We start from the raw sequence: 24,286 nt of genomic DNA, 5'->3' as shown, positions 1-24,286 counted from the left end.
TTGGAAAGAGTTCTGGAAATGAAATGTGAAGGATTTAAAAAAAACAACTTTATAAAACTGATGAAGAAAAGCAAAATAGTGCTCAGAAACAGAAAACAGCCAAAGAATATACATAGTGAGAACATAGCATCAACTACTGTACAGTCCAGTAAAGTCAACAACATGCATTCAGCAACCACTTTATTAGGTACGCCTGTTCCACTGCTCATTACAGTAATCCAGCATAACTCAAAGCATTTAGAGATGTAGTCATGGTGAAGACAGCCTGCTGAGGCTTAAACCGAGCATCGGAATAAGGAATGTCGGACAGGTTGGTGTGAGTATTTCAGACATTGTTGATATACTGGGTTTTTCCTGCACAACCATCTCCAGGGTTTCTGAAATACGAAAATATCCAGTGAGGAGCAGTTGTCTGCGTGAAAGTACAATGTTGATGTCAGAGAAGAATGGCCAGACTGCTTCGAGCTGATAGGAAGGCAACAGTAACTCAACTCGTTGCCTGCAAACTATGCAGAGGAGCATTTCTATTTGTTGCAAGAAAACCTCTGACAGTGTGTTACTGCATTTATTCTTTCACACATATCTGAAAAAAGTTTAAAGTAATTTGATTGAAAAAATTAATGCAATGCTGGACAGTATTCGGGAAAGCGAGCAATCTAGACTTGTGACAAAAGTACAAACTGTTTTGATGAGCTGTCAGATTCAAGGTAGAAGTGTGTGAACACAGTAACGAATACTTTTAGAAGTGAAGTCTGTCTAGAAACAATAGCAGTGTGTGTAAAAACAATGAGAATGTCAAATGTAAGTGAGGAAATGCGTCACTGATTGGAGCACTGCAGTAAGAGTAGTGAGAATGACTTTTGTGCTGTGAGAATTGAACCAAAGCGACCGAGGGAAACTGTAATTAATGTATTTCTTCTTTAGTCTTCTCATTTGTTTGACACAGCAGGTAACCTGTGAGGAAAAAGGTAGCATGGAATTTTTTTTATTAACAAATCACAACTTGGCAACATTTTCCATCAAAATATGATGACATTGATAAAATATCACCAACACAGAGCAGACTTGAGGGTTTTTTTCTTCTTCTTTGCCTTAACTTTGATTGTTGCTTATTTGTTCATAAATATTTAATTCTTTGGAGAATTGTAAGATTTGAAGCCAAGTTTTCAGGGAATTTAATCCTGCAGTGAGAATAATGTTGCCCAGATGCTCTGACTCAATTAAAGATTTTTCCTTTAAATATTTATTTAGAATATTAGTGAATTATTATTGTTACCCTTCAGCCATTCCTTAGTATTTTCTGTGGTTTGGCTGACAGGGTATGTTGTCCTGCTTGGGGAGTCCATTCCCTTCAGGGTGTGTGATTGATCTTCACTAGTGTGTAAGTGGGTGTCAATATACCATCCATATGAAAGCCAGAACCTAATGTTTCCCAGCAAAGCAGTGCACAGTGAGTGAAAAATAATCAGTGTTATTCATTTTACCTGGTAGTAGTTTTAATTTTTAATTTTTGCCCAGAATCATTAATGTTACCATTTAAAAAAAAAAGAATAAATACATGAATAAGTAAATACTGCTGAGGGAATAAAAGTACAAAGAATTTTTTTTTTTAAAAAAAGCATAAACTCTTTTACTTGTGGATGAAAATGATCACTACTTTAAGTCCCTATTTTTAAAGTGTATAAATAGGATCTTATAAAAGAATATCATAACTGAACGAGTACAATCTCTAATGTAGGTGTAAGTGGATGCAAGTGTTTGCTAAGTTATTTTTTAACCACAACAACTCCTCCTGTTGTTAAACAGCATATCTTTAATTTGCAATAAGAATTTTTTCCATGTTAATTATAAAATGTCATCATGATTTGTATTTTAGCAACATTATTAAAGCCTATATTTTAAAACAGTGCCTCATCTAAAAACATGGAAAAATGAAAGAACCAAGAAGTTAACATATAAACCCCTATTGTTATGCTATTATAAACTTTGTCCCAATTTTATCACAAATACACAAAATAAGAGAGAGAATTATATTGTATTATATTTATCTGATATTTAAATTATGTGTGCCATGTGCACAACACTGTTCTTAATTATTGTACTGTAATTTACATCCTGAACTTAAGTGAACTTTATTTATTTCAGTCATTATAGTCCACTTGAAACCAAAAAACAAAAAAGTAATAAAAGACAACACAAAAATACAATCATCAGTGATTACACCGTGAAATTTTCCAGTGTTTTGAGAAGTAGGAAAACATCACTTATCAGTTAAAGAAGGCACAGTTAAAACTATTATGACCAGATTTTCTGAATCAATTGGCTGACACATTTGCATGTAACCTCCCTCAGCAAAGCATGAAAGGTAGGAACATTACAAGACAACAGGTGCTTTTAAAGTATATAATAGACTGTAATCAAATGATTAAATATTCATAGACTGTCGTCTGTTTTCTTTAAAGCTCCATCAAATTTTTTGTTTCATATATATTTATATATGACTCAGCGTTATTGCACCTACTCTGTGTTCCACTGTTATCGGTCTTCTTTGATTTGCAAAACCCTGGCTCACAGTGACAGATTATAAGTCATTTACAACAGTTTAAATATTATCTGTCACTTTTTGACACGACCGTGCGACTGCTGTCTGTCTGTCGGGGACGGCTGGTGTTTTGCTCCCATGGCTCGCTCCCTGTCAAAACGGAGCGCAGGAAGTGGCACCGTTTTGGACCAATGAGCTGTGAGATTACTGGGACGCCCTACCCAAACAACACAGGCAGCAGAACAAATTGTTGTTGGAAATATGTTTACGATATGACCGACAGGTTGTATTGATTTATTTAAACACTTGAATGCTGTGTTTCGGAAATGACACAGGTCAGAGCAGCAAATTTTAAAATTCAATGAGACGTTGTAAGAGCACAGCGGCGACCAGCATTAGCAAACGTTAGCAAGCTGTCAGATGCTAGCCGAGGAAGCTAACCGGTAGCGCGTTTAACAAGTTATTTTAGAGAAGCTCCTTTATTTGTCGGAGGGTAACGTCACACCGAACACTTTGTTCGTGCATTATTTGTATGGTAAAGAATCCAAAAAACCGATGTGTTTTTATCTATTTGCACCATTGCCTGGTTGAAATTTAAGCTAGCAAAAGGACGTTAAGTTAGCTTAGCTCCGCTCCGTAAACTTAACATCTACCAAACTGGACAAAACATTGGATTTAGTGGGGTTTAAATCGGGCTCGGCGGGTTCGCTGACCCCTCAAAAGAAGATGAAGAAGAGGAAGGAGCTAAATGCTTTGATTGGTCTCGGGGACAGCAAGAGGAAGAAGACCAAAAAGGGATCCGGTCACCGGCTTCTCCGAACCGAGCCTCCGGACTCGGAATCGGACTCGAGTTCCGACGATGACGACTTCAACGGCATGAACGGCGGAGTCAACTTTGGGAAGTAAGTAAGCAGTTTAACGAGATTTTGTTACGTGTGTATAGCATGTTTTTTCCTACGCAATTGACCTCATTAATAAGATGCCTTAAATTCACTTTGAGTTTCTAAAGAAAATCTGAAAGTGAGTTCTACCTCTGAATTCACTTTTAATAACGTGTGCTTGTGTTTTAATGTGTCATGCTTTGGGACTGGCTTGTCACTATTTTATAAACTTCAGGGATACATGGGAAAATGTAAAAATAATAAATATGTTTTTCAGCATCATTTCAACAGTCAGCTCCCATCGAGCACACTGCCTTTATAGTGCAGAGATTAAAAGAAAACCTCTTTATTGTCAGATCAATTCACTCTCCTGCTTCTGTGCTCGGAGCATCAGGAAAATCATTGACTGTATAGAATCTACCCATCCAGATTTCTGAAGCATGATTGCTTACAAATAATCCTCATAATTCCCATAACATAGCACACAGCCTTCTGAAAATATCTCCTTCATTAAAAATGGAAGAATGTGTACGGCTGTAAAGCTGTCTCACGTTACTGTGTTTCTTCTCTTTACAGAAGAAGCTACACACAGTGCTGCAATGTGTGCTATCCCTTGTTTCTGTTCATCATATTAGCTGCCTGTGTCATGGCTTGTGCTGGGCTCATATGGATGCAGATTGCTCTGAAAGAAGATTTGGACTCCCTGAAAGAAAAGCTGCACAGCAGTAAGACTCCTAAACAAACCTTGTTATCTTTTTGTTATCACTGAAAAGAAAAGAAAAAAAAGGTCTTGTACTTTGTACACAAGCATTTTATATGCTAGTTAAACAGTCACATATTCCTTTATTTTAACACTTATGTTGTTTTTTGTTACAGTGGAATCCAGCCAGAAGGTTTCGTCAAGTGAAATACCAAAATTAAGCGAGGACCTGAAAAACAAGGAGAGACAGCTTGATGATATTGAGAACGGTGGCAGAGGCCTGAACAAACTCTGGTCCAATCTGACAGAAATGAACCGAAAGGTCAGTCATAATGTCTGTCTGGAGGTTTTGAAACCACCTCGACATTTACTCAGTCATACATACAAAACTGAGCTGTTAATGATAAGCTACTGAGTGGTAGTTAAACTTAGAGTGAGATTTAACTCAGGATGATGCACTTTTCATACCATGTAGCTGAAAATTGCTTTAGAAAAGTTTTCGAAATTGCAGATATAATGCATGAAATAGAAGTGGTGCCAACAGTAGTAGTTAAAGTATATTTTTTTAATTTGTGGTGTTAACTTGTAAAAAAGAAAATGCATAATTTATGTTCCTACAAATTGGATTGGATTTTTTTTAATTTTCTGAAATGATAGGTAGGAACAAAGAAGAAGATTTTTACATTTATTTAGTCTCTTTAGTCTTAAGTTTAGGTTTGCTGAGATAAAATGATTGAATATATAAAGATGCCAGTTTGTTGAAGTCACCAGACTAAGACGTCAGCTTTTTAGTAATTTATTAACAAACATGTTACATTTTTACTGAAACATTCAAATTCAAAGCAAGATGGACAAAATAACATACCTAGTATAATAATGTAATAGTAATACAGTCCAAAAGCACCACATACATTTGTTTTAAATATGTAAAACAAACAGAATATTGTAACATTAGTGATGGTAAATTTGAGGGATGTTCTATTAGATTGCATTTTTTGTTAGGTGTTCCTAATAAAGTGGATGGTTTGTGTCTTTTATTTGTACAGATCAGTTTGCTGGACTCTGCTGTAAACCATTTAAAGGCCAACTTGAAATCCGCTGCTGATTTAATTAGCCTTCCAACAACAGTAGAAGAGCTTCAAAAGGTGAGAAGAAAAGGGTAATAAAAACAGAAAAAAGATGCCTTGTACTTTTTTCCCCCTTTTAAAAATTTTGTTAGAAGTGACTTTACAAATATTTTTCTTTTCCAGAGTGTTGCTACAATTGGGAGCACGCTTACAAGTGTACAACACGATGTGAAGACTATGCAGGCTGCTCTTGAAACTCAGAAGAAAGATGACGACTTGAAGGAGACAGTGGTAAATTTATCAGTGACATTTGTAATAGTTTGGATTGAACAACTGACAGTTGGTACAACTACATGTTGTGACTAAAGAGCATATCAGATCTTGAAAGCGCTTCCTCCACACATTCACACTTTCAGATTGCTTTTGTACTTCTTGCTTGTGTATGTTTGCAGTTGACTAATTGTACTTTTTCCTTATTTGGCCATTGTTTGCATGCAGTTACATTAATGTATGTTGATAATAAACCTGGGAAAGATTTCAGGTAATAATTACATTAAATGCGCAAACAATTTCTGAAAGCAAAAATCTGAGACTGCTTTAAACACTCAGTTTTTCTTCTTTTGTCTTAGTGTCATGTCAGGGAGCACAGATATCTTTAATATTTCTGAAGGAAAAATGTCTTTTAAACTGAAGCGAAAATGGCTAAAGCTACTTGATTCAGAAAGTGTATATAGGTATAAGCAATTAGGTTTTACGTTTTGTTTTAATTGTTAATTATGCAGATTTAAGCAAACGAGAGAACAGAAAAAATTCCCTTTAATAATTTGCTCTGTGTAGTTACACATGCAAAAAACATTTTTAGTCACTTAAATGTAACTATTTTTATTCTTAATTTTTTACTTTCCTTCTAGAATGTACACAACCCTCTTGTTTGTGTTATTGAGTGCATGTGTTATCTGAGTGCATGTGTTATCCACATGCACTCAGTGACCACTCTATTAGTTACACCTGTTCAACTGCATGTTTAGGAACATCAGCCAAACACGTGGCAGCTGCTTCATGCATTTGGGCATGTCGTTATGGTCAAGATGAGCGAAAGTTCAAAATGAGTATCAGAATGGGGGATAAAAGTGATTTAAGTGAATGTGGTATGGTTGTTGGTGCCAGATGGGCTAGTCTCAGTATTTCGCATATTGTCGTTCTACTGGGAGTTTTCCTCATAACCATCTCTGGGGTTTACAGGGAATGGTGTGAAAAAGAGAAAATATCCAGTGAGCAGCAGTTCTCTGGGTGAAAATGCCAGAGGTCAGAAAAGAATGACCAGACTGCTTTGAGCTGATAGGAAGGCAACAGTATCTCAAATAACCACTCGTTATGTACTAAGAACTGAGGTTGTTCTGAAGGAAAAAGGGGATCCTAGCTGGCACTATCAAGATATGCCTAATAAAGTAGCCAGTGGTTATATATCTCAGTGTGTCTCAGTAGTTACGACTGTTTCTCAATGTTGATAAATTGTATGAGAGGCAGAAGGGTCCATGAGTATAGCCTTCCCAGCAGTTTTTCACAAATATTGAAGGGTTAATGCAGTGTTGGCAGCTGACAACCATCACAGAATAATCAGTAGCTGTATTCCTTCAGAAATAGGATAGGGCTTCAAGCTTTAGTATTTCACATGAGCAAAGCTGAAAAATTATTTTATGAGTCAATGTCAAAGTTGGATTTCACTTATGTTGTTTGACAGCTTGTCTGTTTTTATTTACATCTCTGCTCCCTTCAAATGCTGCTGAAGGCTGCAGATCTTATTTATTATTTATGTATGGACGTATAGAGACAGGTGTGCGCATAAAACAAGTACTGCGCGCACTGGAATGAATGCGTTAAATAACTTGGTGTCCTGCTGTCTAATGTACTTTCAGTCTCACTCAGAATTGAGACATATCTACTCAGACATGACCAAGGCGTTTCAGTCGATGAAATGTTAGTTGATCTGCTTAACTGTTACACAGATCCAAACCAGAAGCTGAGGTGAACTTCGCCACAGCGAGATTAACTTGTTAAACCACAAATGCATGCATGCTTTTGCAGTTCTTGTCAAGCTTACATTGACGGAGTTGCTGGGTTAAGAAGGTCCTGTCATTTCTTGGATTCATGCCTTGTGTTTCCATCCATAATACATGAAACAAGTGCCAATCTATTTTGGGAGCTTAGATGCTTTAGTTTGCAGAGTGAAACTAGGTCAAATATCCGAGACGACTGCAGAATGTTTTCTCCACATTATTTTTCATTAGCACAACAGGAAGATAAAAGACACACAGAAAGTAATTGTACACTTCCATCTACCTGATACCATGACTGCAGCAGTCATATGAGGTACACTGTCAACCTGAACCTGTTAACACCTTGGTATAAAATCAATTTTCCCTTAACTATGAGATGGTTGACATGTTCTTTTTAATCATTATAGGACATAACAGACCTGAGAAAAGCCATGAGTGAGGTTAACAAGACAGAGGAGCAGCACCACACATGGACTGATGAGCAGATCCACATCCTCCTCTCTACAGTGGCAGATCTTCATCAGAGAGTGGCCTCATTAGAGAACGGCTCAAAACAAAGCGTCAGTAATATGATGAGCCTTTTTTTCCCTTCCCTTTGATGATTTTGTGGCGTTGTGTTGATACCAGGATTTACAGGAACACTGTAAGCACTTTTTATTTTATCTTCTGCTGTACAGTTGAACAACAATGACCCAGCACCTGAAGCAGCAGTCAGCAGTGAAAGTCCAGCAACTGAGGCGGTGAACGAAGCTACAACAACCAAAGCAACACCGGGGGATGTGCAGGGTAAAGTGTAGACAAAAGGGAGCTCATCACAGAGGTCATATTTGCCCCGTGTTGCATTTTAATGCTTATTTCTTCTTTATTTATGTATTTTCTGACAGAGATCACCACCCCGCTGACAGAGCCACAGACGAGCAGGCATCCTCCCTTTTTAACTGCAAACCGCTCGAGGAGACATATTTGGACAAAATGTCCAAAGACTGTGTCACTGCCTGGCATCGGTTCTCTGACAGGTGCACTCTAACACTATAAAATACATATCTCAGCATTCATAAGAAAAAAAATCAAAATATTGGGAATTACACACGCTGGCTTTATTGTGAAGTTAAATGAGACGATTGATTCTTCGCTGTAATGAAAGGAGTCTCTGCTTGTTGCCTGGCAACCTTACCAAGATGATAAGACTACCTTTCAGCCAACAAATAGCCCAGCGCATAATCCCCTAATCTTATTTTGATACTTTTTTTGCATTGATTCAGCAAAAGGGATACATTGCGTTAATGAGCTTTCGAGGCGCTGCAAGAACAAAACCATCGCAGTCCTTTCATATCCTTGTAGTACAGTGAGGCTAAATCCACACTTATATGAAAATGATCTGTTGTCAGAAGAATGTTTTAGCATCTCCACACATACTAGCAAACCTAATATCAGGCATTTCTAAAAGACTCAGTTGTAGGGTTCCTAATGCTAGAGTGGTGCGGAAATGCATTTTTCTTAGAAAACTGTAAATGTGTGGACATGCTCTAAACCTATGAAATTAGATTTCTGTCAAATGTCCTGGCATGAAATGAAACATAATTAAGAGCAAATAATTGAATTTCATGAGTGCAGGTATTGATTGCAGGACGGAAGAAGGACACTACTGTGAACGGTCACTTTCTAAGCAGTGATGCCACAACCTCTGGATTAAACAGGTTCAGTTTTGTGTGGTAAACTGAGCCACACCATGGCAGTTATATACCATATTTGTTTACAATTAGGAAATTGCAGTTTGCATTTCCACCCAGTCACTATATGTGCAGTACATGTATCTGCTGAAGACTGGGCAACTTTTTGTTGGTGGTTGTATATGCCTTGTATTTCGGCTCTAACTCTAAAATCATAAATGCTGAATCCTGATGTTCTTTATGATTTTTTTTTTCTTTAAATCTTAATAAGCTATGTGATGTTTTAAAACAAACTAACAGGACAGAAGTGAGGAGGCTCCAGAACTTGTTGCTTTGCTTTTAGCAGAAAATTAAATATTTCCAAAGTGTACAAATTTTGTTTGTAATTAAAATATTTTTTGTTACAGACTTGGAACGCATGTTCCAGCAGACAGATGCTGAACAAAATTCATTGAGTCTGACCTACGAGGACCTGAGGGAAATATTTGGAACATCAACACCCAGCCATCGTATCGTCAAGTGCTTTGACACTGACGGGGATCAGAAGTATTCGCTGAAGGAGCTGAGAGCTGCTTTAGGTTTGTGAGCACATCATCATCACCGAGAGCAGTGAACAGTATTGAATACCCAGCTGGGTCTGTGGGGTTTGGGTTTTCCGCCTCTTTTCTGTAATTGCTGCACTTTCCTGAACTGAATATTTATCTTACTGATTGTGGAAAAAGTGACACTGACGTTCCCCGTACTCGCTCCCCATCCTCGAGTCCATTTCGACTTAGTGTCAGCCCCAAAGCATCTTAAATTTTAACAGCAATCCAAATGAGTATCTGTATATAGAACATCCAGCTCCTATGTTAACAAACGGCTCGGTTTATATTATTAATCCATGGAAAATAAGTGTGAATTATTTTGACTCTCTTGCTTTACCCTGAATCTTAAGACTTGCAGTGTTCATGTACTTGTCTTTATTTGTTGGTTGGTTTGTTCGTTCCTTGGACCAACTGTCTCATCTTGATGTAAAGTTTTTGTGTATTTAGCTTTTACTGAGGCTGTAACTGTCAGTGTATAGCAGACTTTCCTCCTGCCGGCACCTGGTACAACTCACGTAAACTTTATTTATAGAACATGAGATAGAATTTTATGAATGTTTACAAATGACTACTATAAACAGCTTTGTCAGGCTTTTGTTTTGGTTTTAGACAATTTCCTTACTTCTCCAAAAACATACTTTTGTATGCTCTTTTCTACGCTGGATACAAGTTTGATTGTTCCTCCTCATTTACCTTATTCAGATGGTTTGGATCATGTATATTATCCATCTGTACATGTATATCTAGTGACTGTGGTTCTGTTTTATGCATTTTCCTGATGTTTTGCAGATTTGAAGGGCTACGAACACTTAAAGTCACGTAAAAGATTTTTAAAGCCGTAACTCATGAGGCATATGTAGCAATAACAAAATGATTTAGATGTTACCTGTGTAGAATTGCAGTGGAAAGGCAGAAGACATAGCTCACAATATGTAACAGGTAGTATAAGAAGCACTGATCGTCACTCTGGACTTGACTCATTTTATGCCATTTAAATGGCCTCATAATGTTGTACTTACATCATAAATTTGTCATATTCAGACTTTGTTGTATGCTGTAAAAATGTATTCTAATCTAGTTACCTTGTAAATGGGGTTGGGATGATAAAAAAAAATTGCTTTAGAGACATAATCCAACATGTTGCATTTTTTAATTCTGTTGTGCTTTGCATGTTCCTTTTTATGTAACATGAACGCATTATTTATAACTTAACGTAGGCGACTAATTGTTTTTGCGGGACATGGGTTAGCTGGCTTTGGTCGCCATTGCATAGATTTTGGGTCCATGCTGCTACTGTATGTAAATGAGAGATTTTATGAATGTCTTTGTTTGAGCACCAATGAATAAACATACAGTTAAAGGTTTGATTGTTGGATTCCCATGTGTCATAAGACAAAGTGGCAATTCTCATGTGTCTGTGGCACTCAGGTCTTTTACTAGAATTATATCCAATCCAGTCTGAAATATACAAAGGGAGAAAGATTTGATAGACATTTTCACAAACTTCACAGTTTTTGGAAACTGGAACAAATTGGCATCCACCTTGAGGAAGGCTATAACAATATTCTGAATAAAACTGAGGTCAGTCACACATATCAAGAGAAAGTCAGGCCAGAGCTCCTTTGGCTCTCCAGTCCTGCGACAAAAGCCCCAGCAACTCCTCTTCATTCTCCTCCTCTTCTTCTTCAGTGCTGTCGCCAGTGTCCACTTGTTCCTGCTTTCTGGGCAGAGACTTGCTCTTCACCACATCCCGTCTGTCCCTCAGTACTTCCACCCTCTTGTAACACTCAATTTGTTCATCAATTTCATCAATCTGACGTTCAAGTCGCCCCTCCTCGTCTTCTTCTGCCACGATGGCCTCGGACTTTGTGTTCACCTGTCGGATCTCCTTTTGAAACTCTTCCCACTCCTTGTCCATTTGATCCTTAGGAGCGTCCACGTTGCGCACTTTGGCATCTCTAACCGGATCGTCGAAGAAACCCTCCGGGAGCGCCTCGGCTGTGTTGTCTTTCTTCTCTGGGATCTTTTCCTGAACGTCTGCTTTGAGGATGGAGCCTGAATGGGAGATTGCAGGCGTGGGTGGGATGGAGCTGTCAAAGAAGTCAGCTGGTAGTCCTGCAGCTTCATCCTTCTGAGCAGGCGGATGTGTGGCCACCTGTTCACCTGTCAGAATCAGAATCAGAAAGGGTTTTATTGCCAAATGTTGAGCGGGTTTACAACATTAGGAAATTGCTTCAGTGCAAACATACTGTTATGTTTGTATGTCTCCCCAGTAGCTTCATTATCATCATCATCGTCCTCATCATAGACTCCAGCCAGCAGGCTCAGTCCTGCAGTCTTCTGTGAAGAAGCAGCTGCCCTCTCGCTGGGTTTCTCAAAGAAATTTCCTGGCAGTCCTAACGAAGGCTGACCAGGAGCCGCTGCGGGTTTCGCCTTTTTTCCTTTAACGTCCTCGTCGTCGGGTGCTTTCCGCTTCAGTGGCTGACTCTGCGGTGTCACCGGTTGAGTTTTTGCTCCCTTCAGCTCAGCAACCTTTTCTTTGTGCTGTTTCCCAAGAACATGCGCCGACCACAGCAGTTCGGACTTCACCTGCACATTGCACAGGGTACAACTGAGGTGGCCGAGACTGTTGTATTTAGCAAACGGAGACTCGACGCGTTTCTTGTCACTGGCTTGCTTTTGTTTCTCCCTCATTAGCCGTCGAAGTTCCTCTTGATTAACAACTTTCTTCCCTTTCTTAGAGGTCGCCATTCTTGTAAACAAAAACAAGCTCGTTAGCTAGCCAGCGAGTTGCTTCTGGAGAAGTACGCGCGTCTCATAAAGATGACGCAATACAATAATCTCGCGAGATCTGTCAGTTGCCTGCTAACGGGGTTAGCAGAGATGTTAGCTGAAGCTCAGTATTGTTGTATCGCCCGATTCTCCTGAATTCAGCCGCAAAGCGTCGATACCGTTTTAAAACCTGCATCCGAGAGACGCGGTAGAAGAGACAACGATGTAGTCGTTTGCTCTTCTTTCTTATTATCCCGATTCATTGTTTGTGTGTGTGGTTTTTTTAATGTTTGTCATTATTTTTTGTTTTCATCGCCGCACCCATAGATAAATCAAACCATATTCATTTTCTTGCAGCTAGCTAACGTGTCCTAGGAACCGCGTACCGCTATTTTAATAAAAGAAGCGTTGCGAAAAAGCGTCGCCGTTAGCTCAAAATTTCTAATAGGACTGAGCATTTTTCATATTTGTGGAGTTTTTGCTAATGCCCACTACCATATCGCATCTTCACCATACGTTAGCCTCGTGTGTAGTTCACCAGTTACCGCACGATAGACATCATGACAGGTGAGAAGATACGCACCATGAGAAAGGACCACAAGAAACCGAACAAAAATGACGAGATAATGGACACGTACGATGAGACCTCCAACGGGACTATCTCTAACGGCACCGGTAAGCATTTCAAGTCCAACAAGGCTTTCCAGAAGTCAATCAAAACCTCGGCACAACAACAGCAGCAGCTCAATGCCAACAACATCAACGGTAACTCATCAGTTGTCAGCGACAACAACAAGAACCCAATAATCCTGACCAGTGACGACTTGGAGTTCCCTGTGCATGAATGCGTGTTTAAGGGAGATGTGCGTAGGCTCTCCTCTCTCATCAGGACCCACAGCATCTCCCAGAAGGATGTGCATGGTAAGCTTTCTGCTGTCATGTTTCCATTTCCATTTACAGTGTTTGTGCTAGAGGCTGATATTTACTTGATGTGTTTATTTTTTTAATTCCAGGAAACACACCTCTTCACTTGGCTGTCATGTTGGGCCACAAAGGTAATGCTGAACCATAGAGTAGTAAAATGAAATAACCTCATTTTAAAATTGTTATTATTATTATTGCCTTGCACTGGATTAAACAAAATTACCAAGAGCACTCTGAAAAAGTAATCTTCCAGTATCTGCTTAAGCCCAGGAAATTTGACTAAATCTGCCGTGCTCTCCGTGGCCTAACATGGCTTTATTAAAAGAGTATTTTGAATCCTCATTAAAAGCCCCCTTTGAACGCAGCAGTTCCCTATTCCTGTGTTGGAATAGCCCACATACCCTTTGTGCGCATAACCGTGTCTTATCTGACCTCTGCAGAGCAGCGATAACATAATCTTGGTATGACACATTAGTTAGGCTCAGAGAAATCCACATATATCAGTAATTGCATACAAAGAAGCCAATTTATGGGCACAGAGACACAATTTCATTTATGTGTCAATTATAACACAAATTTGACTCAAAGCTCTTTGTAGTCTGTGTACCACGCAAAGTCCTCTAGTCCTGAAACCTTAATTTGATACAGATTAAACTGAACTATTAGAAAAGAATTTGTTTCTTGCCCTGGCGACCATGCAATTAGTGGACAACTTGCTCTACCACCTGAGCCACAGCTGCCCCGTACCTACTTCACTGTTTAACAAAGTGGCTGTCTGATGCCTAGTTTGGCATGCCATCAAATGAAGACAGAACAGCTGCCTCAACTTAATCCAGATGCAGACAGCTGTTTCACAGTCTGCCATTATTTCCTTGCTAGAGCCAAATCTGCCAAGTATAACTGTAGGAATGAGTAAAGTCAAGAGTCTTCATGCACTCCTGTCATTTGAGTAACTGAAGACCAAGTGTACTACTTTTAGTTTTTATGGCAACTCCGCCGACATGCAGGAAATGTTTAGCGTAAGCATGTGTCTGTCTCTAATGTGGCCAGCATTACCATCTGTTTGCTTCTCTCCTGCTCTCTCTGCGCCCATGCACTGTGTCTTTATAGAAATTACTCTAAATTGAAGCTGCTCTGATGTACACTTTGTTATTTCAGTTGTCAAACAGTGACACAAACACAGCCTGTTATGACTAATATCAACCACATGTCGCTTTCGAGCCATTTTTGAACCTGCTGCTCTCTGCTGTTAAAACCCTGACATTGTAATGGATGAGATTACATTCACATAAGTTAAAGGCAATGGTTGTGGTGTGATTTCAGCACCCACAGCTCTAAACATGTTGTCAGGCCAGCTCACCGATTAAAGCAAACTGTTTTGGTTTTTTTTGGGAGAGGATCCTTAAAGAGAAGCACTTTAGTCAGGAAGTCCACAGAGTGCTGCAGCAGTATACAGCATGAGAAACATTATTGTGGGTAAACCCGTTTTACCAACCCTTCAAATCATGGTCCTGTAAATGAGCGCAATTTGAGCATGTGCAGAACACTATATAGTGGCCTTTTGCAAATATTAAAATTGTTTCTAATAACAATGCATGTAGTGATAGTGCAGCAGTAACAGAACTGTAGAACTAATCACATTTGTCACTCATTGTTTGGTTGTTTTCTTCTCTTTTTCCTCCTTTTCAGAGTGCGCTCTCCTCCTGTTGGCCCATAATGCACCTGTAAAGATAAAAAATGCACAGGGATGGAGTCCTCTAGCAGAAGCCATCAGCTACGGCGACAGGCAAATGAGTAAGCCTAAAACTACTCTGAATAGCTGTAGACTGACTTGAGCTTTTCATATTTGGATCTGTTTGTTGCAATCTCAGTGTCACACCTGCAATCATACACACTCCCTGTTTTGACAGTTAGGCTGAGTTCTGCCTATCTGAGGGTTATATAGATATACAATGTGTTCTTTAGACAGTATTTGTGGGTTATTCAGTCATATCGGTAATTGGGAAGGTGTTCTGTATGAATGTTCATATTGTAGTGGTGTTACTGAACATCAGCTTGATAGCTGCAGTGTTTTGGTTGGATTTTCTTTCCCCACATGCTTTGCACTGGCATCAGGAATCAAATGAGTTACTCTGATTATAGATGAAATCTTAAGTTTCAGAGAACATGTCTACATTAAATGAGGGTTAGATCAGTGTTTCATTTTTTTTTTTGACAAATAAAACTTGTGTAATAAGGCTGAAGATGTAGAATTTCTAGCAAATTGTCTCCTGTTAGTATTCAAAGGATCATTTGTTAGTCATGTAAGTGTTTAACCACAACAAGTGCTGTCTGGCCATCCCATCTAAAAAGCTATGGTGGGGATTTTCTCTGAGCACTCACCATCCAGATGGGCTGGAACGCTGCCTTAGCAATGGCTTAGTGTTAGCCCCAAGCTTAAAGCTTGCCACTGCCCTGCTTAACGATGCTACCGCTTTTAGGTTCGACATCTAGTGAAATGGGTCAAATGACATGTAAAAGGTCCCAGCTAATGCTTTGGAGATATATTCGCTCCTCTGTCCTTGTAGGTTTTGGGTTAAGTTAGTGCGATTTGTTCAAGCTAAAGTAACATATAAATTGTCTGCTAAAAGGGCTGAATAGTAAATAATTTATTTTAGTTTCTGTAGCTGTGCTGAGCTGCACATTTTTAGTTCTTGCTTTTGGCTCTATAGATGATACGAGTGAGCTATGAGCATCATTTTCTTACACAGCCTGCGACAAAGCGTTTGAGGCCTGGTAGTTTGAATAATGACCCTCAGCCTTGTTAGTATGCGTCTCGGCTCTCTGTGCTTGCTGTGGCAGGCTGTCTTGGGACTGGGACCGGGAGCTTTGCTTTTGAGAAGGTCACATCACTCACAAGGGTGAAGGGGTGGCAGAGGGGCAGAGAGGGGGCCGGGTGCATTTAAACCATGCATAGAAATTCATAATCCAGTGACAAAGGATATTTAGATTTAAATCTTTGGCTAAATTACAGCCGGTGCACAGCTGGTGTTAAAGAGAGACAGAGAGCAAGGAATAATAATGGGGTTTGCCAAATGTCAAGTGTCTATTTGTGTGTGTTATAGCTTGTCACAAAGCACTGCAGTCTTGTCATTGGTCATCAGCTTTCACTTTTACACATGTGCCCATCGTGTCAGCAGCTCGCTATCTGGACGTGCGATTATGAACTACCCGAGTGCAGCAGCGTGTGCCTCGTCAGCACTTCTCTCCTCGGTCACGTCTATTTTCTGCCTAATATTTCCCCTGGCTGAAATAACCAAGGATACGTGTGAGATATGCTGAGATATAATTTTTTTTCTTCCTTTTTTTTTTTTTGTGGTTCATTCTGGTATCATTGAGAGGACGCTGGTCAGTTTGTGAGAGGAAGTCGTGCACTTCACGAGCCAACGGGTTACATCAGCCGATCCAAACACAGCTGTGGTGTCTGCACAGTTATATAAATTATATAAAGCTGGGTGGGATTCAGTGTTTTTGTGTTATGTAATAATCTATGAAAATCACACAATTTTAACTGACGCGTTGTGGCAATCAGTGTGTCGGGGTTTGGGTGACAGAGTTCAGTCCTGTGGACTGGTTGTGAAATATGCATATCCTGGCACTCATATCTCCCTCAGCGCGAAAGGTCATCTGAAAATGCTGGAAGAGAGGGTGACCACCATAAAATATTTGTGGCTTGTGCCAATACTCATGCTTTAGGGGTTTAAAAATGTATTAATAACATGCACTCAGCAGCTCCTGTTAAAATGCACAGTTGTGACTTTAGATCGGGGTCAAACATAAGGCCAGGTGGCCAGAATCGGCCTGGCAAAGACTCCAGTCTGGCCCACTGGCAGGCTGAAAATGTGAAGGAGGGCATACATTTTGGGGACCTTTAACTTTATTTTTATATGTTTTACAGTCTTGGTAAAGATAGCCTTATGACCATTCATGCAAACCAGAGGAATTAAGTAATAGCTGAACAATGAAATCATTTAGAAAAACTGAGACATGCTGTTAAAATTGCCACTGCTTTTTCTTATATTAAGATATTTCAGGGGTTTAATGTGTAGCTAAACATCTTTACGCTGACAGAAAGGACAGTTTCGCCTGCCCGGCCCACTTAAGATCACAGAGGCCTGTATGTGGCACACAATGTAAAAAATGAGTTTGAAAGTCATACCACATTTTTATAATACACATCCATTATGATCCATCCCTGTTGTCTCCCCCCAGTCACAGCAATACTGCGGAAACTAAAGCAGCAGTCGAGGGAGAGTGTGGAGGACAAGAGGCCAAAATTACTCAAAGCTCTCAGAGAGGTGAGACTCATTTAAACACTGTGATGACAAACTCAGGTTTTCCACTGACATCGTTAAACCTTTAGTCCCATAAAGTTTGAAAAACCTTCTCTGTATTGATTTGGTTAAATGTCTGCTGACTACCCGTGAGCATGCAATATCAAGTGATGATGCACGTATAATCTGAACTTTCTGTTATGTTGTGCGTTGACCTTTTGATGTGTTTGAATGCTTTGGTGCAGCTCGGTGACTTTTATCTGGAGCTGCACTGGGACTTTCAGAGCTGGGGTGAGTTTTAACTTTCACACAAATGTGAAATTTTCTGCAACATATTCTCACACACAGCTACAGCGTGTAATAGTTTGAGGCTGCTCTTGATTTTTAAATCCTTTGAAAATTTCCGGAGCTGTAACCTCACCCAAAACCCTCCATTAAGTGCGAACACAGCAGGAAGTCACTATTGAATAAATGCACGTCTCATCTGTTGTAGTGCCTTTATTGTCCCGGATGCTGCCATCCGATGCCTGTAAAATCTACAAGCAGGGCATCAATATCAGGTAAGATATAAATACTAGCTAAAGTCTGCCCCCATCTACACCACTGTGTGTTTAATGTAGCATGTTTCCTATTGAGGTCGAGAACTTCTTTTAGCTCTGAAAAGTAGGACGTAACTATCTTTTCACACACTCTTCCTCCTCTCTCTTGATTTAGACTTGACACCACTCTCATAGACTTCACCGATATGAAATGTCAGCGCGGCGATCTTAGCTTCATTTTCAACGGCGACGCCGCACCGTCCCAGTCCTTTGTGGTTCTGGACAATGAAGCAAAAGTGTACCAAAGAATACACCACGAGGTAACTGGGGGGGCATAAGGAGACCTCTGTTTCACATCATGTTATCAGAAAGATGTGAAAGAAATGAACAGCAAGAAGTTGACTCAGTGTTTTTGCCCCAAGGAGTCAGAGATGGAGACAGAAGAGGAGGTGGATATTCTGATGAGCAGCGACGTCTACTCTGCAACCCTTTCTACCAAGTCCATCACTTTCTCCCGTAGTCAGATCGGCTGGCTCTTCAGAGAGGATAAAACAGTAAGGCTTATTTCACAGTATGGTTAAAGCAAAAGCCAGAGGGGCCGATGGCGCGATATGGCAGCCTCGCTTCTGTCAGTCTGCCCCAGGGCAGCTGTGGCTACAACTGTAGCTTGCCTCCACCAGTGTATGAATGTGAGAGTGAATGAATAGTGGTATTGTAAAGCGCTTTGGGTGCCTTGAAAAGCGCTATATAAATCTAATCCATTAAAAGAAATGGGACAACATTAGGAGGAAGAAGGGGGGAAAAAACATATTAAAGGAACTTTGGGGTTTTTAAGCACCGGGACCTTTCCCATTTTACAAAAACAGTTGCCTCGAGGCGTTTTATAGTGTAAGGTTAAAAATCCTACAGTATTCTGGAGAAAACTGAGCAACCACATTACAACAGTGGGAAATAAACATACTTAGCCCTTAGGTTTTACCTCATGACCCCTTGAAGGCATCACAAGCCTCACTTTGATCCTCCATACAGCCTGTGCAGCACATCCCAAGTTTGAAATTTTGTTTTTACTGCTGTTGCATTGGAAGTATGGCACCATCTGTTTGTTTCCTGTACAGGAGAGAGTTGGAAACTTCCTGGCTGACTTCTATGCAGTGAACGGTCTGGTGCTGGAGTCAAGGAAACGGCGGGAGCACCTAAGTGAAGAAGACATCCTGAGGAACAAAGCCATCATGGAGAGCTTAAGTAAAGGAGGCAGCATCAGTGAGCAGAGTTTTGAGGTGAGAAGGAAAGAATTCAGGGCCGTGGCTTCATCCGCCAGCGGTGAATGGTGCTAACACTGACGGATGTTTTTCTGCCCTCCAGCCCGTGAGAAGGCAGTCCCTCACAGCTCCAGCACCCAATACAATTTCATGGGAGGAGTACATAACCGCGGAGCACGGAAAGTAAGCACCTTGTGTTTTCTACGATGTCATCAGTCCTCACTGTAATTAGGAATTTATTCAGGGCAGGTAGAAGAAAATATGTATAACTGCTGAGTGTGAAATAACATCTTTTTGTGTTCGTCTGTGCCTCTTCTCACCTTCAGGCCACCTCATCTTGGCAGAGAGCTTGTTTGTAAGGAAAGCAAGAAGAACTTCAAAGCTACTGTAGCCATGAGCCAGGATTTCCCTCTAGGCATTGAGTCGTAAGTACATCCCTTGCTCCTTAGATCTATTTGCGAAGCTTTCTGTGCAGATTGAGCCTGGGTGGATACACTTGGGATACTAGAAAAGGGTAGTGCAGAGATGAGATGAATCACATCAGATAATTGGGCCAGGTAGACAAAAGGGCTTCAACTGGTTGTGGGAGAGAGCCACTGATGAGAAGATTACAAAATTCAAACACTCCCCCACCTTCACCACCCTCACCAAAAATGTTCTTTTGCTCAGCTTGGCCACCATGGGAACCCGGCACGGTTTGTTTGAAGTTAAAATTTCTTATTCGCTTCTTTTCATGCCTTACTGTATGCACCTGTAACCTTGGAGCTGCAAGGCTTTCGTGTGTCGAGACTTGTTCTCAGAGTCGGGCCAAATGATGGGCCTGGCTGATAAGAGTTTTTCAGTTTTAAATCTTTTTTTTTTTATATATATATTTTAAACCTTGTTTTTTTCCAAGAGTTGATAATAAATTTTGGAAAAGATTTTTCCCCAAAAAATATTTTATCTGACTTGGTTAAGTCAGTGTAGGTTCTTCTTTTTAGTCTGTGAAACTCTTCAGGAACTCTTTGGAATCATCTTAATCCCAAAGATACTTTATTATCTTTGGGATGTAATGAACAAAACCATCCTTTCAGTGCATTGCATGTTTGTGCATCAGAAAGTTGGCTTTTAATTCCATCATCAATCAACTACATGTTTCATGTCTAAGAAGCACTGGTTTCAGTGTTATTGCTGCACGTTCCCAGCTCCCCCCCCTTCTGTTCTGGTTTTGTTTGCGGTCACAAGTAGTCTTTTGGCGACTGTGTACGAAAGAACTAATAAAAAAAGATCCAGCACTTTAAAAGATCATTTCACGTTGCCCTCATTTGGGATTCAGGCGGGATGTGGCTCGGGTTTAAATATTACGGGAACTTAGTAAAGGCAATAAATTGCTTTATCTTGTCTACTGAATGAACCTTAATGGAGACAGCAATAAAAACCTCTCTTTATCAGAGCTAATGTTTTTTTAATGTAATTTTTCCCCTTTGCATATTTTTCTTTGTAATGTTTAATATGCTATGTTTAGTATTTGATCGTTTTCGGTTTTAATGTCATAATGACCCAAAATAGACAGTGCTCTAGTTGTTGATGATAAATAATATAATTTGTACGATAAACCTTTTGCACTTCTTGCATCATTTCCAGCCTTGGTGCTGGTAGTTCCCCAGCCCGCTTACCTTTCACTCTAAACTGCATGTGTGTGTGATTTGTGTGATTGATGAAATAAAACACTGGACTATTTTCTTGTGAATCGGTTTGGGGGTTCACAGAAACTGATTTATTATCATCACGGGCAGCCATCAGTGTCACTCCAGTGTTTTAGGTTTAACTTTTACATGAAAGGCAGTTTTAGTCATGAAAGAGAAAAGACCTGGACGGCTAACTTGTAGCTACCGCCACACATGGAAATGAGGTAAAGTTGATATGTGCATGAATGAATGAAGGGGTAAATAAAATGGGAGCGTTTACTACCTGTTAAATTGTGTTATATTATCGTGCATTTGTCCTAAAAATGAGTTAGTATGCACAAATAACTTCCTGAGTCTGGAAATCTAACATTCCTTAGACTTCAGCACAAAAAAGTACTTCACAGAAATTAAAGCCAGGCCGATGTAGAATTTTTAAGGCTGATAGTTTGTAATAAAAAAATCCGATATATAGGACGATATTTTTTTTATATTTCTTTCAGACATTAAACACAAAGCATTCTATTATTTTTATTTATTTATTTATTTTTTGTTAGTCCTTACTAAGATAAAATGACAAGATAAGAAGATTATTGCGACAAGTCATGGATTTCTCGTCTTGCCAACAGGGAAGTTGCAGAAGGCCCTCTAGTGGAGAAACTATGAAACATCAACACTCATAGCATGCTTAAAGGTTATTTCTCCCGCCTTCCCTTTACTTTTTAAATGCCGATCACGGCATATCGGCAGATAGCCGGTATCAACTATCCTCTTGTTATTTATGTGTTATATGAAACTATATAATATATGGAAATTGTTAACCTGAAATATAAAGTCCATAAATATATAAGATCTTTAAATTTTTGTGTTCATTTTACAGGATTACCTTTCTTGTTCATACTGGCATCACTTTGTTATTTTTAAATTTATTTAAGTGATCTAGTTTCAGCTCGGGTGTAATCAAAGGGTCATTTAGAGCCAATGCTGATGCTGGAATAGTTTCATTTAGACAAAGCAAGTGAATATTTCTTTTAAAGGGGAAATGTTCTTTCCTTAGAATGCCGCTTAGGAGCGCGACGCAAAGACTGCAACTTTGAAATGACGAAGAAATCTTGTATCAGCAGGCGAAGTTATTACAGCAAACCAGGCAAAATCTGCCTTTCATATGACATCGTGATCAAATGTGAATCTGTCTGTTATGAATAATAAATTCAGAGGATCACCACTTAGAATGACTTGAAAGTGTGTGTGTGTGTGTGTGTGTGTGTGTGTGTGTGTGTGTGTGTGTGTGCGTGCGTGCGTGCTGAAGGTCGAGTGGAGAAAGTGGCTGAACCTCTACCAAGATTTGCAATTCAGTCAAAATCTCGAATTGCATTGAATCCGTTTTAATTTTTTATTTATTTTTGTAAGAATTTGTGAGGTTCTGATTTACTCTCTTCTGCTTCCAGATTACTGAATGTGTTGGAGGTCATAGCTCCGTTCAAGCACTTCAACAAACTCAGAGAGTTTGTCCAGATGAAACTTCCGCCTGGTTTTCCTGTCAAACTCGGTATGTGAAGCGACCTGTCGTTGCATTCCTGTGAGTAGATGAGTTTCAGGAGCAGGATCACCAATAACCTTTTTTTGCGTGTGTTTCCTGCCTCACAGACATCCCCGTCTTCCCCACGATCACAGCGACCGTCACCTTTCAGGAATTCCGTTACGACGAATTCGAAGAGTCCATTTTCTTCATCCCCGCCGATTACAAAGAAGATCCCAGTCGTTTCCCAGACCTCTGATCTGTAAACGGGGATATGGCCAGCAAGTTTGGAAGTGCAGACAAAAAAAGGAATATTGTGTTGTTTTATTCTGTATTTATTAGCTGTGAAAAGGAAGGGGCGGGTGGGGGCCGGTCTTAGTGATCAGTTGCTCTGTTGGCTGATGGATCCAAAGCAAATCAATGCAAGCAGGTGTTAGAGCGCCACCTCACATGTAGATGCTTCGGGAGCCGTTTTTGTGAAATCGATGATAGCTTTCATTGTACTCGCTGTTCAACAGAGCAGTTAAACCCACTGCTCCATGCTGCTGTTCTCTACTCTGAAAGCTGTCAGACTTCATCGTCACTATTTAAATATTTCCCCTCATCTTCAAGGACAGAGAACTGACTTCCCATTCTTGAAAGTGCACTGACACCCTCGTCTGTAAATAATTCACGTCTGTACTTCACAACAAAAAGAATAGCAGATATAGCTATATCCTCAAACTGTGCTTAATATTCATTTATATATTATCTATAATATATAGAGAGAGATGGACTCAAATGAGTAACACTGTGTAGCAATACATTTCCGGTACTTAAGAATGTTTTTAACCAGCTGGGATAAGGTTTAGCATTAAAGAAGACCTCCATTGTTACAGTACGATATCCGAGCCTTTTCCCTGCGCAGGGACGCAGTCTCCTGCATCTTCAGGTTAGCTCATGTTACCTCTCGGCTGTCTCTCCATGTCTGTCGTGATCGTATGTGCTCAGTGTGTGAGTGAGTAACTGTACTGTACCAGGGGTTGTTGTGTGTACGTTTGTGAATGGGAGAACCCAGGTGAGATATCAGGTAAACTGTTCTTAGTTTAACACTGCACTGATAAGAAGTATATTTAAGGCATGCTCTGGCTGTGTTGGCCTCCTGGATCACATGCTTCTTTAAAGGTATATTCTCTGTTCTACTACCTGCAGGCTGGCTGGTACTTAAGGAGAAACTGGAAATTAGAACACTGACTCTTAGAAAATGTTTTAGTGCTTATAAATTCTCCTTGATTGTTGTCTGCATATGATTATCTTTTTATATATATATCTATATGTATACATATATAAATGCAAGTAGAGGGAACTAAGCTGTGAAGTTGATCGTTGCTGGATCTCTCAACTCTCCAGATAAGACATTATCTGATCCATTGAGCTGTCTGGCTTCAGCTAATATGTACTGCAACCATACCTACTTCACTTCCCTTTAAATAAAGCACCAGCATCATCTTTCAACTGACTGCGTGTTTGTAATAAAAATTTTATGAGGCTTCCAGAGGGGTGGACAAATATTTTGATATATTGGGGATTCTTATCGCTTCAGTGGGTATTTTAGGTCAAATCTGGCGATGCTTCAAGACAATATTGTAGTCTGTTTATTAAAGAGGTGAGGCTAAGAAGGGAGAGCTGGTTTTATCCCAAGATACTAAAGATTATAAAATTTCCCCTGATTTATCGTCAGTGTGTGAAGACGCAATAAACTAGCAGAGCACTGTCCGTTTGGCTTCAGTGTTTAGTGCAGACATTGGAAAAT

General features: G+C 39.8%; 3 protein-coding genes across 3 annotated transcripts; 2 read left to right on the top strand and 1 right to left on the bottom strand.

The window, feature by feature from the left end:
* Positions 1 to 2,723: 2,723 nt before the first annotated feature.
* efcab14 (EF-hand calcium binding domain 14) lies at positions 2,724 to 10,868 on the top strand. The gene is made up of 9 exons (XM_026150772.2): positions 2,724 to 3,444; positions 4,000 to 4,148; positions 4,300 to 4,445; positions 5,170 to 5,268; positions 5,374 to 5,481; positions 7,655 to 7,807; positions 7,925 to 8,033; positions 8,132 to 8,263; positions 9,325 to 10,868. Exons 1-9 carry the CDS (start codon positions 3,269 to 3,271, stop codon positions 9,501 to 9,503), a joined length of 1,251 nt encoding a protein of 416 aa, XP_026006557.1. The 5' UTR covers positions 2,724 to 3,268; the 3' UTR covers positions 9,504 to 10,868.
* On the bottom strand, positions 10,636 to 12,354 carry znf830 (zinc finger protein 830). The gene is made up of 2 exons (XM_026150773.2): positions 11,754 to 12,354; positions 10,636 to 11,667 (listed from the first exon to the last, which is right to left on the bottom strand). Exons 1-2 carry the CDS (start codon positions 12,253 to 12,255, stop codon positions 11,111 to 11,113), a joined length of 1,059 nt encoding a protein of 352 aa, XP_026006558.1. The 5' UTR covers positions 12,256 to 12,354; the 3' UTR covers positions 10,636 to 11,110.
* LOC113011291 (ankyrin repeat domain-containing protein 13C-like) lies at positions 12,339 to 23,988 on the top strand. Its single transcript, XM_026150768.2, has 13 exons — positions 12,339 to 13,197; positions 13,290 to 13,331; positions 14,890 to 14,994; positions 17,452 to 17,537; positions 17,759 to 17,804; positions 18,007 to 18,073; positions 18,228 to 18,372; positions 18,475 to 18,606; positions 19,168 to 19,329; positions 19,415 to 19,494; positions 19,638 to 19,736; positions 22,424 to 22,524; positions 22,623 to 23,988. The coding sequence occupies exons 1-13, from the start codon at positions 12,837 to 12,839 to the stop codon at positions 22,751 to 22,753; spliced, it is 1,557 nt and encodes a 518-aa protein (XP_026006553.1). The 5' UTR covers positions 12,339 to 12,836; the 3' UTR covers positions 22,754 to 23,988.
* The last annotated feature ends 298 nt before the right edge of the window (positions 23,989 to 24,286 follow it).

The sequence above is a fragment of the Astatotilapia calliptera genome, chromosome 18 (genome assembly GCF_964374335.1).
Source record: "Astatotilapia calliptera chromosome 18, fAstCal68.1, whole genome shotgun sequence".
NCBI classification, from domain to species: Eukaryota; Metazoa; Chordata; class Actinopteri; order Cichliformes; family Cichlidae; genus Astatotilapia; species Astatotilapia calliptera.
Note: the sequence above shows the minus strand (reverse complement) of the source record. Positions and strands in the feature narration are given on the sequence as shown.

Bases quoted from the DNA above. Each gene is read 5' to 3' on its own strand.
- efcab14 (XM_026150772.2), top strand. From the start codon at position 3,269: ATGAAGAAGAGGAAGGAGCTAAATGCTTTGATTGGTCTCGGGGACAGC. The intron at 5,269-5,373 runs GTGAGAAGAAAA...TTTCTTTTCCAG, and splicing joins CAGTAGAAGAGCTTCAAAAG to AGTGTTGCTACAATTGGGAG. The intron at 7,808-7,924 runs GTCAGTAATATG...TCTGCTGTACAG, and splicing joins AGAACGGCTCAAAACAAAGC to TTGAACAACAATGACCCAGC.
- znf830 (XM_026150773.2), bottom strand. From the start codon at position 12,255: ATGGCGACCTCTAAGAAAGGGAAGAAAGTTGTTAATCAAGAGGAACTT. The intron at 11,668-11,753 runs GTATGTTTGCAC...TGATTCTGACAG, and splicing joins GGAGACATACAAACATAACA to GTGAACAGGTGGCCACACAT.
- LOC113011291 (XM_026150768.2), top strand. From the start codon at position 12,837: ATGACAGGTGAGAAGATACGCACCATGAGAAAGGACCACAAGAAACCG. The intron at 13,198-13,289 runs GTAAGCTTTCTG...TTTTAATTCCAG, and splicing joins CTCCCAGAAGGATGTGCATG to GAAACACACCTCTTCACTTG. The intron at 13,332-14,889 runs GTAATGCTGAAC...CCTCCTTTTCAG, and splicing joins TGTCATGTTGGGCCACAAAG to AGTGCGCTCTCCTCCTGTTG.